The 18,061-nt window shown below is 30.5% G+C and overlaps 2 protein-coding genes across 2 annotated transcripts; one reads left to right on the top strand and one right to left on the bottom strand.

Annotated features, from left to right (window-relative positions):
- Positions 1-468: 468 nt before the first annotated feature.
- LOC103864997 (ABC transporter G family member 31) lies at positions 469-6,510 on the bottom strand. Its single transcript, XM_009142778.3, has 20 exons — positions 6,158-6,510; positions 5,953-6,073; positions 5,779-5,867; positions 5,614-5,698; positions 5,316-5,478; positions 5,166-5,242; positions 4,934-5,078; positions 4,561-4,862; positions 4,049-4,330; positions 3,642-3,958; positions 3,411-3,571; positions 3,238-3,341; positions 2,990-3,146; positions 2,711-2,880; positions 2,305-2,637; positions 1,926-2,216; positions 1,765-1,848; positions 1,554-1,687; positions 823-1,477; positions 469-735 (listed from the first exon to the last, which is right to left on the bottom strand). The coding sequence occupies exons 1-20, from the start codon at positions 6,508-6,510 to the stop codon at positions 469-471; spliced, it is 4,290 nt and encodes a 1,429-aa protein (XP_009141026.1).
- Positions 6,511-6,523: 13 nt separating this feature from the next.
- Positions 6,524-9,457, top strand: LOC103865373 (F-box/LRR-repeat protein At2g29930-like). Its single transcript, XM_033289389.1, is given in 4 exon segments — positions 6,524-8,342; positions 8,443-8,602; positions 8,687-8,837; positions 8,840-9,457. Coding segments are annotated over 4 exon segments (894 nt in total). The 5' UTR covers positions 6,524-7,938; the 3' UTR covers positions 9,019-9,457.
- The last annotated feature ends 8,604 nt before the right edge of the window (positions 9,458-18,061 follow it).

Below are 18,061 nucleotides of genomic sequence, written 5' to 3'. Positions count from 1 at the left end.
ATTAGGGAGACTCATGTAAGAATCATAGAGTATAGTAACATATCTACATTCCTTTATTATAAAATTCCGTATCTAGGTTTAGCATATCGGTTAAACTTGTATATAAACAATTTCGTGTGGAGTAAGTAAGATGACAGAAGATTCTTTTTTTTTTTTTTTTTTTTTTTTGTAACAAGATGACAGAAGATTCTCTTTAGCCGTTTCTCATAATAGTATCTGAGACAAGGCTTTTAAAAACTAAACAAAAAATTTACAAAAGCAAAGAAAATCCTAAACAGAGAAAAACAGATTCTTTATATATATATTTAGGTTTATTTTACGTCAATGTCAACAAAACTAACTCTAAATCAGTGGTAAAATAGAAAAGAAACCTAACTAAAATGTGAGAAAGAGCCAAAAACATGAAAAGTTTGTCACGTGAGTGATGCTAACATAAGAAAGAGTCAAAATATCCTTTGTTCTTGTCTTCTATCTTCTCTGGAAATTGAGGAATTTGACTGAAAGTGCGAATCCAGAGAAGAAGAGAGCGCAAAATCCGACAAGAACAGCAGCAGATACACCTATCATATCTGGCTTAAACCCAAAGTACTGTTCAATAAACTGCTTGACCGTGCCATGGAACATTGGCTCCTTGATGATGCTCTCCACGTCACCAAGCTGTGAAAGGATCACTCCTTGAAGCGTCCACGCCACTGGACATATGTAATAGAACCATATCCACCACACTGGAATCAACTGAAACAACAACAACATTATACACAACTGATCACTCATATCTCCATCTTAACTACATTTTCACTTGATAGAGTGGTATATACTTACAGGTTTTTGGACGAGGAAACCTGAAAGAAGATTCCATAGAGAGTAAAACGCAGAGGAGATCACAGCGGCTAAGTGCTGATTCGGGGTGAGACCAACCGCCATCATGCCGTAGAAGGTGAAGTAGGTGAAAGTGAGGAACATGAACACCAAGTAGAGAACAAACTTACTCAACGTTCTTTCAAAACCAATGGTGAAGTATGTGATGACGCCATAGAGAATGGTTTGGGTGAGAATGTAAGGTATCTCCACAAGCCCTTGAGCTGCTGCATATGGGATTGGACCATACATTCCCGCCGCTTTCTCTCTATAGAAAACCGTCCTTTCGATCGAGACGATCGGTTGTACTGATGAAGCATTACTAACACCAAGAAACAAGCAAGCCGAGTAAAGTGCTCCCATTATAGTGACCAAATCTTGTGTGGAAGTTCTCTTGGAACCAATGTCCCAGAAGACCGTGCCGAGTATAATGGCAGCGACTGTTGTGAAGATCAGTCTCACAAGATTGTATTCTGGACTTCTCCAGTAGACGAGGTTCTGTTTCCAGAGGCAGAGTAGAAACTGAGAGAGTTGGTTTTGTGAGTATATTGAGTCGAACTTTATTGGCTCTGAGCCTTCTGGTGGAACACTGAGTTGCTTGATGTTTGCCTCCACTTCTCTGTAATTGGTTAAAGATCAGTTTATTATAATAATTTTTAAAAGAGATTGAAAAATGTAGGTAATGTGATAGTTACCTAAACTGTTCAGATTTTTTGTATAAATCTGCAAAATCCATGCTAAATTTCTCCTCCAGAGCAAGCGTGGTTACTTCAAGCATCCAAGTTGCTGGGTTGTAGCCACTTGAGATTCCAGGAACTCCATTAATACCCTGTAGAAAGTTTAGGGTTTGAAATAATAGTTTTCTTGGGTGACAAGCAACTATGTAGAGAAGGCCAAGACACTTACCTGAAAGTAGTCTACCATAACCTGAGAGTGTTCACCTAATTTCCCGCCATATATAACCTGTCCTCCTCGTTTCATTAGAAGCAGCTGTAAGCAAAAAGAACACACGTTAAGATCACCGGTTGATAACATTTCTTGCGTTCCAAGAAAACTTAGGGCAAAACCTCGTCAAAAGCCTCAAAAATGTCAATGCTGGGTTGATGAATGGTGCAAACCACTGTTCTACCAGTGTCAACAGTGTTCCTAACCGTTCTCATCACAATTGCAGCTGCTCTTGCATCAAGTCCAGATGTTGGTTCATCCATGAAAATTATCGATGGATTTGCAACTAACTCAACAGCAATTGTTAGACGTTTCCTCTGTTCTGTAGACAGTCCGGTTGTACCAGGTAAACCTACTAATGCATATCTCAGACTATCAAGCTCCACTAGTCTCATAACTTCTTCCACAAATTCCTAACAAAACTCAAAAACATATCATTAGTATTCAAATATCAATTAACTTGGGATACAAACAACTATGTAAAGTCTCATTCATGCTTACCTTTTTCTTTTCTTTGCTGATCTCTTTAGGAAGACGAAGCCTAGCAGAGAACCAAAGGGACTCTTCAACTGTGACTTGTGGAGAATGTATATCGTTTTGCTCAACATATCCAGAGATTCTTGCAAATGTTTGTTGTTCTTTTTGGTAACCAGAGATTCTGATATCTCCCTCCGTATATCCACCGGTTTTTCGACCCGCAAGAACATCCATCAATGTAGTTTTTCCAGCACCACTTGATCCAACCAAAGCTGTAAGAACGCCAGGGGAGAAGACTCCACTCACGTTTGATAACAGTTGTAGTCTTGTCTCTGGTACACCTTGAGAACGCATTTCCTGACATTTCAAAAATATAATTATGTAACCAAATAGTATAAGAGCTGATATATACAACGGAAGTGAATTAAACCTTTGGCATGTCAACATAATAGTTAACGTTGTGGAAAGTCATTGTTAATGGTTTGAACGGAAGAATCATTCCTTTCTTCTCACTTCTTCCTTGTCTTGGATTTGATACTGAAGCAGTTTGGGTTTCTTCATTCAGATCTTCTAAAACAACTGCTCGAGCCTTTTTTAGAGCTGCAAGAGTAAGAACAAAAAATACAAAGCTTCACAATATTGCTACAGTGATATATAATATATATAAGAATGGATCATTAGATAATAGTAATATTATAAAGACTCTCACGGTTAAGGTAAGCCAAGGCGAGAGTGACAATGTTGTTGAAGAGAAGTGCATAACAAATGAGTACACCAACTCCAATCCAATACCAGTTGTCATTTGTTGGGAAACTTCGTAGCTTGAGAAAGTTGAATCCAATTGTAGTATTCGATATAGCTGATGGCTGCTTGATGTGCAAGAAAAAGTCTATTGTTAAGCATTTGTATATACTCTTAAGTATTATATTAACTTAGATATGAGATTATTGAGCACACCTGCATCCACCTCGTGGCTGTGAATTCATTGACCGCAATGGCACGTTGCCCATAGGATAAAGGTGATATCCAAAAACCCCAAGTCCACCAGGGTTTAATATCATCTGTCAAAGTATGCTAGGGTTTTAGTATAACAAGTTTATTATGTATGAAGTAAAGTAGTAATAACTAACCTTTTGGAATAACGAATCCACCAAGCAAGAACACTGCCAAGATTGATGCAGATCCGAATGTATTTGCAATGACCATGTCCCTTGCTACAGAAGCCAGCATACGAAACAAACCTAGAGCCATTTGATGCACCGAGAAGAGGAGTAACATGTATCGGAAAAACCTAAAAGAACAAAGAGAAGTTTTTATTTTCAGACAAATTCGAAAGAAGGATGTCTAGAGAAATGACCAACCTGCCTGCTGAGGGAGCAAGTCCCACACTGTAGTATACTACACAAGTCCAAACAACAGCTTCAAGGATAGAGTAAGGCACACGCAAGATCCAGCTAGCAATAGACCAGGACCAAGCTGGATGAAACGAGTTATCCCTTTGCTTGTAGAAAACTGGGAGACGCGATATCATGAGAGGCAGTTCAGAGAAACCATTGAACATCATGTGTACTAGGCCAAAGAAAAGGCAAGACAGATACTCGTTTCCATATGCTTCGTTTGTTGGGTGTAATCTAGTTCTCAAAAACACCGTGGCGGTGACAAATCCCACAAATGCAACCTTCATACAAGATGTTCCATGTCAGAAACATAGAAGTTATGCAACAAATAGATGTAATGAAAATCAAAATACGTAGAGTTATTATAATACCTGACATGTCCTAAACGTGTAAAGAAACCTGTGACGGTTGATCAATAGTATCTCTCGTTCGAAGCAAACTTTAAGGTTCTCCCATCCTGATATGGCAAACTGTGTTCGGCACAAAGCTGAAGGATCCGCAGATGACTTATTAAATGGTGTTGCAAGCTTGGAATCTGCAGCATGCCCGTAATTCGAGTTGCGGAACGCAGCTGCTATGTCCGAGACAGGAATGAATTGATAAGGCTTAGAAGGATCTGCCCAGTACTGAGCTTGATCCTTTTTGGACGTCACCTGCATGCATAACAACATTATAATACTAATAGATTTTTGGACTACCATGTAACAATATAACCAGGGCCTTGGCCTCCAAAGTTTTAGGAAGTTTTTTACATAGTATAGGTTCTCAAATTAAAAAAAAAATATTTCTTTTTTATTAAAATTTTTTAAAAATGTTTATAATTTCCAAAATCTCAGATCTTGTCATGAATATAACCAAAGAAAAGGGTTAGGATGTATGATACCTCTTGGAGAAAATCTGCAACACCTTTACGTGGTGGGAGACGGAATCCTAGAGACTCGAAAAATCCCACCACATCTTGTCGAGGACCTTGATACACCATGTAACCTTCTGATAGAAGAATCAAGTCGTCAAAGAGATCAAATGTTTCCGGTGCAGGCTGAAGAAGTGCCATGAGAACGGTTCCGTCCATTAGATGGACAAAGTTTCTGACACATTTCACAATCTGGAAAGTTGTTGAGCTATCAAGACCAGTAGATATTTCATCCATGAACAACGTCTTTCTTGGCCCAACAGTCATCTCCCCTGCATCAAGGTTTATAAGTTAGACTAATGGATAAGTGAGAATAGATAAGTTTAAAGACAGTGAAAGAGACCTGTTGTTACTCTTTTCCTTTGACCTCCTGAAACACCTCTCATCATATCATTACCAACCATTGTATCTGAACATACATCAAGACCAAGCACTCTAAGCACATAATCCGTGGAAACGCTATGCTTACTACCACTGACAGAAGCAGCCTATAAGAAATTTGAAGAAAGTGTTGGTGATTATGGCTTATAAATTATAAACTAATCAAAGGGAGTTAGGAGGTATATGATGCTAACCTTCATGAAAGCATCAATTTCAGAAGAAGGATGTATACCCCTCTCTTTCTCTAATCGGGTTAGATCTTTCATGTAACCTATAATGTAAACAAGAAACACTTGAGGACACTTCGATTTAAGAAGTTAATATAGTAAAGTGTAAATACTAACCTGCAAATCCTTCGCTTGCACCCTGACATCTCGCAGCAAAATCAAGTGTCTCACGAACAGTGAGTTCAGCAATGTGATTATCTGTTTGACTAATATATGCTGAAGTCCTTTTAACATGGAACTCATCAAGATTCTCTCCATTGTAAGTGATGTTACCCGTTTTCTGTAAAAATAAAAATAAATTTATAACAAATAAAAAGATAAATCTCAAGATACATGTGAAAACTAACAAAAGAGATATCAAACATGTGATATATATATGAGCATATTAGATAATTTCACGGGTTAATTAACTAACCTTCAAACTTTTATCAAGCTTCCCTGCGAGAGCAAGAAGTAAAGTCGACTTCCCCGAACCGGGTGGTCCTAGTAGCAAAGTCATCCTTCAAGAACAGCAAAATATATAAACTGTTAGTGTTTGTGTTACATAGTTATAATAATCAAAACATTGTATTTCATTCACCTTCCTGGTTTGATAATCCCACTGATATCTTTCAAGATTGTTAGCTTGTGTTTTCTAGTCTTCATTATCCTCAAGCTGCTTAAGAGACGCTGCAACAACACAAACAAAGAGATACAATATTAGAAACAAAAGGTTACGTGTGGAACAAGATAGTCAAAAAAAGAAGAGACAAACCTCAATGAAATCACGAGATACGTTAACCAAAGTAGGTAAAGCTCTTGTACCAGCTTGAACATCAGCTTCAACATTCAAATGCTCAAACCGGACTTCAATCTTGGGAACTTCCATTCCAACTCTACAAATAAAACAACACCAAGATTATATCAAAGATCCATCGAATATCAATAATCAAAACAAACCTATAAAAATAGAAACAAACCTATCGAGACGTTCTTTAATGGCGGAGAGGAGCTTGTAATTATCCTGATCGCTAGTGGCGAGTGCCTGACGAACAACCATCTCACGATCAGACCGATCAAGCTTCCTAACGTCAATGGTCTGCACGACGTTCCCGTCTGCGTAGCCAGAAGTCTGCGCCTGCGACGTTTGCGACCGACGCAGAACCGATAGATGGCTCCCTTGTCTCTGCGACGGTAACCTTCCTGCGGCTGCCCATCTCAGATCTTCTTCGTCTTGCTCGACAGTCTCGGCGTTCGACGGCCGCGCGAACGATTGTCTACCGGTCTCAACGTCGATGTCGAAATACTCACTCCCGTTCCACGCAGCCGCCATGGCTCTTTTCTCCGATCTGAGAGAGAGAGAGAGAGAGGTTTGTTTCTCTCCTTAAAAAACGTCTGTGTGATTTATTTTCTTGAGTGATTCAGTTAGATAAATATGTGTAAGCTGAATATAAAGCGTCCATGATCCTCGGGGCAACATTATTTGAAGGCTAACTAAATAACAATATTACCCTTACTTTTGAAACTGTTTTGTGTTCGTAGTCGAGGGTTTATACGGTACTTAAAACCCTGTCCAGCTTTGTTTGTCCTGTTCTCACTCTGTATAGAGACACGTGTTTATACGTTTTTTCTTCTAGAAGTTCTTTTTGTGTGTACTTTGTTTTTGGAACGTAAATGAGATTTTTATTCGTTTTCTGGTAATTAAAGCATGCAATGAATATGTGTTTTTTTTTTTGGTAAAAGCAATGAATATGTGTTATTATGTTTTTGGTTTTGGAATTGCTTCGTCTAGGGAAATTAATACTGAGGAAAAGATCTCAAAGGCGGTGAAAATACTTTCCATTAATGGGTTTTAACTGTTATTTTACCAAAAAAAAAATTAAACGGTGGAAATTTAAACCAAAAACTTTAATATAATAAATTAAAATTCGATATATATATTACTTTAATTTAAATTATTATCTTAAAATTTATTTATATTTCAAAAGTTTTACTAATTAGCAAAACTTTGAAAAATATATACGGCCATTGCGGATATAGCATAAGTTAAAAAAAAAAAGCAACACATAAGGGAAAATGTGTATTTACATCTAACTGGGCATTTAACATACATATTTAAGTATGAAATTGAGTATTTGGAATACATATTTATGTAGTTAATAAATATAAATATCTAAAACATAAATATTTGTTTCAAATACTCAATTTCATGTTATACAAATAACTTATTACTAATTATAAACCAAAATTTTCAAAATAAACAAACATTATACAAATAATTTATTACTAGTTATATCAAATTAATATATCTTATATTCTAAGTATAATATTCTAATTTTACTATTTTATAGCTATATATTATAAAATGATCATTTTTATTTTATTTAGTCGCTACTTTATAACTAAACAATTATAAACACATGATAAACTTATTTATTTTCAACTATGCAGAACCATACAAATTTACCGCCTCACTTTTGCAAACTCAATTTTACTCCCATCCTCACTGCAATTAACCCAATTATTATGCCCCGAAACCTATCAACTTTTGTAAAACTTTTTTTAAAAGAAATCACATTTTTTAAAAATAAATATTACACAATTAGAAATACCACGTCAAACGCTGCGTTTCGCTCCCTCGTCGTCGGTTCCTTTCTAATTGTAAGTTCACCTACCTTCGTTCGTTTGCTCCTTTCTTCGATTGTTCTGAACTTGTGACCTTTAATCGACAAGTTTCTGGTTCGATCTTAAACCTTAATATATGTCTCCCCAACGAGATTCAATAAGCAGTCTCCCAGATGAGGTTCTTGGCAAAGTCCTGTCCTTGCTTCCGACAAATCAAGCAGCTTCCACATTGGTTCTGTCCAAAAGGTGGAGGAATCTGCTTTCCCTCGTAGACAGCCTCGATCTGAGCGACGACGCAACTGCAACTGGTGATCCACGTGGCTTCCCTGACTTCGTCGACAAAACACTAGCTCTCCTAACCAACTCTTCAATCATCAAAAGATTCTCTTTGCGCTGTGAGCACACTCACGACGCTTCTCGAGTGGACAACTGGATCCGCACTGTCCTGGAACGAAGAAGCTTCTCGGAGCTTCACTTAGAAAGCGAGTACATCCACGTTATAGAAACAAAGTCCTTGACTTGTCTCCTACGTCTCTTGAGGTTAGTTTTGTTATCTTTCCTTCTGCTAGTTGTGTCAATCTGAAGTGCAAAGTCTTAGTGTTATTAGTTATTGCATTTTTTTTTTTGGTTTGTGATAAATAATAGTAATAAATCTCCAGGTGTTTCACCTATACTGTAAATCAATGCCGGTCTTTCACAAGCTCCTTACTCTGTCTTTTGAGAGTGACAAAGAAAAAGGATGGCAAGTGGTGCCACTTCTTCTCAACAACTCTCCAAACCTAGAAACTCTTGTCATCAAGGTAGGAGGTACCAGTTTCGTTTTGATACATAGACACACACACAATTCGTTTGATTGTTGTTGTTACATGAATTTTGCTTTTCAGGGTCTTGTGCACCGAGTTACAGATAGATGCGGGGACGCCTGTGTGTGCGTCGCTAGGAAGAATAAGGAGGAGGAAGTATGTTGTTTATCGACATGTCAAGTGAAGGTGCTAAAGGTTTCAGGGTATAGAGGAACTCGTAGAGAGCTGAATCAGAGAAGCATTTCTTGGGAAATTTGAAATGTCTTGAAACTGTCAAGGTTGATGTTGAAGTTGAGAGTCACCGAGAAGACAAAAATGTTAACAAGAACTACCAGAGAATCACCAATGCTCTTACTAAGCTTCCCAGAGCTTCATCAAATCCATTTCTTTTGATCTACCCTCTTTGTAACTAAGTCATTAGCATGCTTAATGATTATTTAGAAGATAAAGTCTAGTTTTTCTACTGGGATATAATCAAAATCTTATGCTTGCTATTTATTTGAGGAGAGCTTTACAGATATTGGTAGCCTGGTAGGCATGAATATAATAAAATGGCTCACTTTACTCAAAGGTGTTAGTGTAATGTGAGTTGGGAATGTGTGAACGAATCGTGATCTTCTTCTGTTTTTCATCTATCAACAAAAATTATTGTTATCCAAATTACTAAACCACAACTTCAAATCTACAATATTTTTAAGTAAAAATGAAAACTTTCTTAAAATAGAATTTTTGAGAATTATATTTAAAAAATACAACAATTGATCAAAAAATCTAAAAGAATACTCATCTATCAACAAAAATTCTTGTTATCCTAATTTCTAAACCACAACCCCAAATCTACAATATTTCTATGAAAAAATGAAAACTTTCCTAAAATAGAATTTTTGAGAATTATATTTAAAAAATACAGCTTATTGATCAAAAAATATTAAAAAAAATACTCATCTATCAACAAAAATTCTTGTTATCCTAATTTCTAAACCACAACCCCAAATCTACAATATTTCTATGAAAAAATGAAAACTTTCCTAAAATAGAATTTTTGAGAATTATTTTTTAAAAATGTAACTTATTGATCAAAAAATTAAAAAAAATACTCATCTATCAACAAAAATTATTGTTATCCTAATTTCTAAATCACAACCCCAAATCTACAATATTTCTATATAAAAATGAGAACTTTCCTAAAATAGAATTTTTGAGAATTATTTTTTAAAAATGTAACTTATTGATCAAAAAATTAAAAAAAATACTCATCTATCAACAAAAATTATTGTTATCCTAATTTCTAAACCACAACCCCAAATCTACAATATTTCTATAAAAAATGAAAACTTTCCTAAAATAGAATTTTTGAGAATTATTTTTTAAAAATACAACTTATTGATCAAATAATTAAAAAAATACTCATCTTTCAACAAAAATTCTTGTTATCCTAATTACTAAACCACGACCCTAAATCTACAATATTTCTATGAAGAAATAAAAACTTTTCTAAAATAGAATTTTTGAGAATAATATTTAAAAAATACAACTATTGATCAAAAAATCTAAAGAATACTCATCTCTCAACAAAAATTCTTGTTATCCTAATTTCTAAACCGCAACCCCAAATCTACAATATTTCTATGAAAAAATGAAAACTTTCCTAAAATAGAATTTTTGAGAATTATATTTAAAAAATACAACTATTGATCAAAAAATCTAAAAGAATACTCACCTATCAACAAAAATTATTATTATCCTAATTTCTAAATCACAACCCCAAATCTACAATATTTCTATGAAAAAATGAAAACTTTCCTAAAATAGAATATTTGAGAATTATATTTAAAAAATACAACTATTGATCAAAAAATCTAAAAGAATACTCACCTATCAACAAAAATTATTTTTATCCTAATTTCTAAATCACAACCCCAAATCTACAATATTTCTATAAAAAATGAGAACTTTCCTAAAATAGAATTTTTGAAAATTATTTTTAAAAAATACAACTATTGATCAAAAAATCTAAAAGAATACTCATCTATCAACAAAAATTCTTGTTATGGTAATTTCTAAATCACAACCCCAAATCTACAATATTTCTATAAAAAAAATGAAAACTTTCCTAAAATAGAAATTTTCTGAATTTATCTAAAATATACAACCTATTGATAAAAAAATCTAAAAAAATACTCATCTATCAAAAATTTTTTTGGTTATCCTAATTTCTAAACCACGACCCTAAATCTACAATATTTCTATGAAAAAATGAAAACTTTCCTAAGATAGAATTTTTGGGAATTATATTTAAAAAATACAACTATAGATAAAAAAATCTAAAAGAAAGCTCATCTATCAACAAAAAATTCTTGTTATCCTAATTTCTAAACCACAACCCCAAATCTACAATATTTCTATGAAAAAATGAAAACTTTCCTAAAATAGAATTTTTGAGAATTATATTTAAAAAATACAACTATTGATCAAAAAATCTAAAAGAATACTCACCTATCAACAAAAATTATTATTATCCTAATTTCTAAATCACAACCCCAAATCTACAATATTTCAATAAAAAATGAAAACTTTCCTAAAATAGAATTTTTGAGAATTATTTTTTAAAAATGTAACTTATTGATCAAAAAATTAAAAAAATACTCATCTATCAACAAAAATTCTTGTTATCCTAATTTCTAAACCACAACCCCAAATCTACAATATTTCTATGAAAAATGAAAACTTTCCTAAAATAGAATTTTTGAGAATTATATTTTAAAAAATACAACTATTGATCAAAAAATCTAAAAGAATACTCATCTATCAACAAAAGTTCTTGTTATCCTAATTTCTAAACCACAACCCCAAATCTACAATATTTCTATGAAAAAATGAAAACTTTCCTAAAATAGAATTTTTGGGAATTATATTTAAAAAATACAACTATTGATCAAAAAATCTAAAAAAATACTCATCTATCAACAAAAATTCTGGTTATCCTAATTTCTAAACCACAACCCCAAATCTACAATATTTCTATAAAAAATGAAAACTTTCCTAAAATAGAATTTTTGAGAATTATATTGTAAAAATACAACTATTGATCAAAAAATCTAAAGAATACTCATCTATCAACAAAAATTCTTGTTATCCTAATTTCTAAACCACAACTCCAAATCTACAATATTTTTAAGTAAAAATGAAAACTTTCCTAAAATAGAATTTTTGAGAATTATTTTTAAAAAATACAACTTATTGATCAAATCATTTAAAAAATACTCATCTATCAACAAAAATTCTTTTTATCCTAATTTCTAAACCACAACCCCAAATCTACAATATTTCTATGAAAAAATGAAAACTTTTCGAAAATAGAATTTTTGGGAATTATATTTAAAAAATACAACTATTGATTAAAAAATCTAAAAGAATACTCATCTATCAACAAAAATTCTTGTTATCCTAATTACTAAACCACAACTCCAAATCTACAATATTTTTAAGTAAAAATGAAAACTTTCCTAAAATAGAATTTTTGAGAATTATTTTTAAAAAATACAACTTATTGATAAAATAATTTAAAAAAATACTCATCTATCAACAAAAATTCTTGTTATCCTAATTACAAAACCACAACCCCAAATCTACAATATTTCTATGTAAAAATGAATACTTTCCTAAAATAGAATTTTTGAGAATTATATTTAAAAAATACAACAATTGATCAAAAAATCTAAAAGAATACTTATTTATTAACAAAAATTCTTGTTATCCTAATATCTAAACCACAACCCCAGATCTACAATATTTCTATGAATAAATGAAAACTTTCCTTAAATAGAATTTTTGAGAATTTTTTTTTTTTTAACGACAAACTATTTTATTGATATCAAAATGGGTTCAAATGTTTACATGAAACATAAGAGATAAACAACACATTTTTAAGAAGATTTTGAAATTGGAATAGTAATAACACGTTGCTATCTAACTCATCCGTAGAATAGGCTGATACGCTAACTTTATCCATCTTCGTTCTCGGTCTTAAATGATCTTGTTGGCTGTCATACATTGTGACCAAAAGCCTCTTTTCTTTTCGAAGATCATTGGATTGGATCCATCTGTTACATCTCAATCCGTCCCATACACTCCCGCTGCAGGAGATAACATGTGTTGTTATTGTCTTAACTCTCCATGATCTACGTTTTCTCCTGATTTGAAACCAACAAACACAATAACTAAAGTACTCCACATTGTGTTGATGTTGTAATATAACCATTGGACGCCGTTTCAGAACACTATTTCCTTCATATTGGCCATTACCAGACTCCTCCCATTTTTCATTTTTTGGTGAAACGCTGTCTCCAAGTGAGGAGAGACTGAAGTATAAATATTTACCATGATTTTGTATTGATCCTTGTTGCCAGATGGACCCACCACAAACTAGCACTATCGTCCTCACAAAATCATCACTGTCGTATCTTATTCCAGCCATATCCAAAAGAACAATACCTTGAATCCATATCTTCAATTCCAATTTTAGTTTGTGCGCCAATCCTCTGTGATCCCCAGGCCAGGGCAGCTTTTTATGTCGATTCATTGTGTGAACAAATCGAGATTGAGAGATTAAACAAACTTGCAATATGTGCAAGGGAAAGCCATCGGTCCAGCAACTCCGTAAATCTACGAAACCCAGTACCGGAGAATAACGCTCCCGTTGGGAGAAAAGACGCACGCCAACCGTTCGAAAATCATATAATCTTCTCGCCCGAATCCTAATGACTGTCTGAAGAAGAGAACATGGTGATCTTAAATGGCGAGACAGAAAAATAACGCGATTTGGATGTTCCCAAATCGAATGATTTGATGTCCAATCCAACATCAATTGGTTTTATTAACTATTACTACTAAATATAAAGAAAACAAAGAGACTCCGACGGCCAAAGCCGCCGGCAACGAAAAATCCCGGTGAAGAAACGAGTCTGGTGGTGGTTTTGAGAAAATCGCCTATGACGTCGCTCTGAATTTTTGAGAATTATATTTAAAAAATACAACTTATTGATAAAAAAATATAAAAAAATACTCATCTATCAACAAAAATTCTTGTTATCCTAATTTCTAAATCACAATCCCAAATCTACAATATTTCTATGAAAAAATGAAAACTTTGGTAAAATAGAATTTTTGGGAATTATATTTAAAAAATACAACTATTGATCAAAAAATTTAAAAAAATACTCATCTATCAACAAAAATTCTTGTTATCCTAATGTCTAAACCACAACCCCAAATCTACAATATTTCTATGAAAAAATGAAAACTTTCGTAAAATAGAATTTTTGAGAATTATATTTAAAAAATACAACTATTGATCAAAAAATCTAAAAGAATACTCATCTATGAACAAAAATTCTTGTTATCCTAATTTCTAAACCACAAACCCCAAATCTACAATATTTATATAAAAAATGTAAATTTTCCTAAAATAGAATTTTTGAGAATTATTTCAAAAAAAACCAATTTATTGATCAAAAAATTTAAAAAAATATTCATCTATCAACAAAAATTCTTGTTATCCTAATTTCTAAACCACAACCCAAAATCTACAATATTTTTATGAAAAAATGAAAACTTTCCTAAAATAGAATTTTTGAGAATTATATTTAAAAAATACAACTATTGATCAAAAAATCTAAAAGAATACTCATCTATCAACAAAAATTCTTGTCATCCTAATTTCTAAACCACAACCCCAAATCTACAATATTTCTATGAAAAAATGAAAACTTTCCTAAAATAGAATTTTTGAGAATTATATTTTAAAAATACAACTATTGATCAAAAAATCTAAAAGAATACTCATCTATCAACAAAAATTCGTGTTATGCTAATTTCTAAATCACAACCCCAAATCTACAATATTTCTATAAAAAAATGAAAACTTTCCTAAATTAGAAATTTCCAGAATTTATCTAAAATATACAACCTATTGATAAAAAAATCTAAAAAAATACTCATCTATCAACAAAATTTTTTGTTATCCTAATTTTTAAACCAAAACCTCAAATCTACAATATTTCTATGAAAAAATGAAAACTTTCCTAAAATAGAATTATTGAGAATTATTTTTAAAATATACAACTTATTGATCAAATAATTAAAAAAATACTCATCTATCAACAAAAATTCTTGTTATCCTAATTATTAAACCACAACCCCAAATCTAAAATATTTCTATGAAAAAATGAAAACTTTCCTAAAATAGAATTTTTGAGAATTATATTTAAAAAATACAACTATTGATCAAAAAATCTAAAAGAATACTCATGTATCAACAAAAATTCTTGTTATCCTAATTTCTAAACCACAACTCCAAATCTACAATATTTTTAAGTAAAAATGAAAACTTTCCTAAAATAGAATTTTTGAGAATTATTTTTAAAAAATACAACTTATTGATCAAATAATTAAAAAAATACTCATCTATCAACAAAAATTCTTGTTATCCTAATTTCTAAACCACAACCCCAAATCTACAATATTTCTATGAAAAAATGAAAACTTTCCTAAAATAGAATTTTTGGGAATTATATTTAAAAAATACAACTATTGATCAAAAAAATCTAAAAAAATACTCATCTATCAACAAAAATTCTGGTTATCCTAATTTCTAAACCACAACCCCAAATCTACAATATTTATATGAAAAAATTAAAACTTTCCTAAAATAGAATTTTTGGGAATTATATTTAAAAAAATACAACTATTGATTAAAAAATCTAAAAGAATACTCATCTATCAACAAAAATTCTTGTTATCCTAATTACTAAACCACAACTCCAAATCTACAATATTTTTAAGTAAAAATGAAAACTTTCCTAAAATAGAATTTTTGAGAATTATTTTTTAAAAATACAACTTATTGATCAAATAATTAAAAAAATACTCATCTATCAACAAAAATTCTTGTTATCCTAATTACAAAACCACAACCCCAAATCTACAATATTTCTATGTAAAAATGAATACTTTCCTAAAATAGAATTTTTGAGAATTATATTTAATAAATACAACTATTGATCAAAAAATCTAAAAGAATACTCATCTATCAACAAAAATTCTTGTTATCCTAATTTCTAAACCACAAACCCCAAATCTACAATATTTCTATAAAAATGAAAATTTTCCTAAAATAGAATTTTTGAGAATTATTTTTAAAAAATACAATTTATTGATCAAAAAATTTAAAAAAATATTCATCTATCAACAAAAATTCTTGTTATCCTAATTTCTAAACCACAACCCAAAATCTACAATATTTTTATGAAAAAATGAAAACTTTCCTAAAATAGAATTTTTGAGAATAATATTTAAAAAATACAACTATTGATCAAAAAATCTAAAGAATACTCATCTATCAACAAAAATTCTTGTTATCCTAATTACAAAACCACAACCCCAAATCTACAATATTTCTATGTAAAAATGAAAACTTTCCTAAAATAGAATTTTTGAGAATTATATTTAAAAAATACAACTATTGATTAAAAAATCTAAAAGAATACTCATGTATCAACAAAAATTCTTGTTATCCTAATTTCTAAACCACAACCCCAAATCTAAAATATTTTTAAGTAAAAATGAAAACTTTCATAAAATAGAATTTTTGAGAATTATTTTTAAAAAATACAACTTATTGATCAAATAATTAAAAAAATACTCATCTATCAACAAATATTCTTGTTATCCTAATTACAAAACCACAACCCCAAATCTACAATATTTCTATGAAAAAATGAAAACTTTCCTAAAATAGAATTTTTGGGAATTATATTTAAAAAATACAACTATTGATCAAAAAATCTAAAAGAATACTCATCTATCAACAAAAATTCTTGTTATCCTAATTTCTAAACCACAAACCCCAAATCTACAATATTTCTATAAAAATGAAAATTTTCCTAAAATAGAATTTTTGAGAATTATTTTTAAAAAATACAATTTATTGATCAAAAAATTTAAAAAAATATCATCTATCAACAAAAATTCTTGTTATCCTAATTTCTAACTACCACAACCCAAAATCTACAATATTTTTATGAAAAAATGAAAACTTTCCTAAAATAGAATTTTTGAGAATTATATTTAAAAAATACAACTATTGATCAAAAAATCTAAAGAATACTCATCTATCAACAAAATTCTTGGTATCCTAATTACAAAACCACAACCCCAAATCTACAATATTTCTATGTAAAAATGAAAACTTTCCTAAAATAGAATTTTTGAGAATTATATTAAAAATACAACTATTGATAAAAAATCTAAAAGAATACTCATGTATCACAACAAAAATTCTTGTTATCCTAATTTCTAAACCACAACCCCAATCTACAATATTTTTAAGTAAAAATGAAAACTTTCCTAAAATAGAATTTTTGAGAATTATTTTTTAAAAAATACAACTATTGATCAAATAATTAAAAAATACTCATCTATCAACAAAAATTCTTGTTATCCTAATTACTAAACCACAACCCCAAATCTACAATATTTCTATGAAAAATGAAAACTTTCCTAAAATAGAATTTTTGAGAATTATATTTAAAAATACAACTATTGATCAAAAAATCTAAAAGAATACTCATCTATCAACAAAAATTCTTGTTATCCTAATTTCTAAACCACAAACCCCAAATCTACAATATTTCTATAAAAAAATGAAAATTTCCTAAAATAGAATTTTTGAGAATTATTTTTAAAAATACAATTTATTGATCAAAAATTTAAAAAAATACTCATCTATCAACAAAATTCTTGTTATCCTAATTTCTAAACCACAACCCCAAAATCTACAATATTTTTATGAAAAAATGAAAACTTTCCTAAAATAGAATTTTTGAGAATAATATTTAAAAAATACAAACTATTGATCAAAAATCTAAAAGAATACTCATCTATCAACAAAATTTTTGGTATCCTAATTACAAAACCACAACCCCAAATCTACAATTTTCTATGTAAAAAATAAAAACTTTCCTAAAATAGAATTTTTAGATTATATTTAAAAAATACAACTATTGATTAAAAAATCTAAAAGAATACTCATCTATCAACAAAAATTCTTGTTATCCTAATTTCTAAACCACAACTCCAAATCTACAATATTTTTAAGTAAAATGAAAACTTTCCTAAAATAGAATTTTTGAGAATTATTTTAAAAAATACAACTTATTGATCAAATAATCTAAAAAATACTCATCTATCAACAAAATTCTTGTTATCCTAATTCAAAACCACAACCCCAAATCTACAATATTTCTATGAAAAAATGAAAACTTTCCTAAAATAGAATTTTTGGGAATTATATTTAAAAATACAACTATTGATCAAAAAATCTAAAAAAATACTCATCTATCAACAAAATTCTGGTTATCCTAATTTCTAAACCACAACCCCAAATCTACAATATTT

The sequence above is a fragment of the Brassica rapa genome, chromosome A04 (genome assembly GCF_000309985.2).
Source record: "Brassica rapa cultivar Chiifu-401-42 chromosome A04, CAAS_Brap_v3.01, whole genome shotgun sequence".
Lineage (NCBI taxonomy): Eukaryota > Viridiplantae > Streptophyta > Magnoliopsida > Brassicales > Brassicaceae > Brassica > Brassica rapa.
This window is presented reverse-complemented; position numbering and strand designations above follow the sequence as displayed.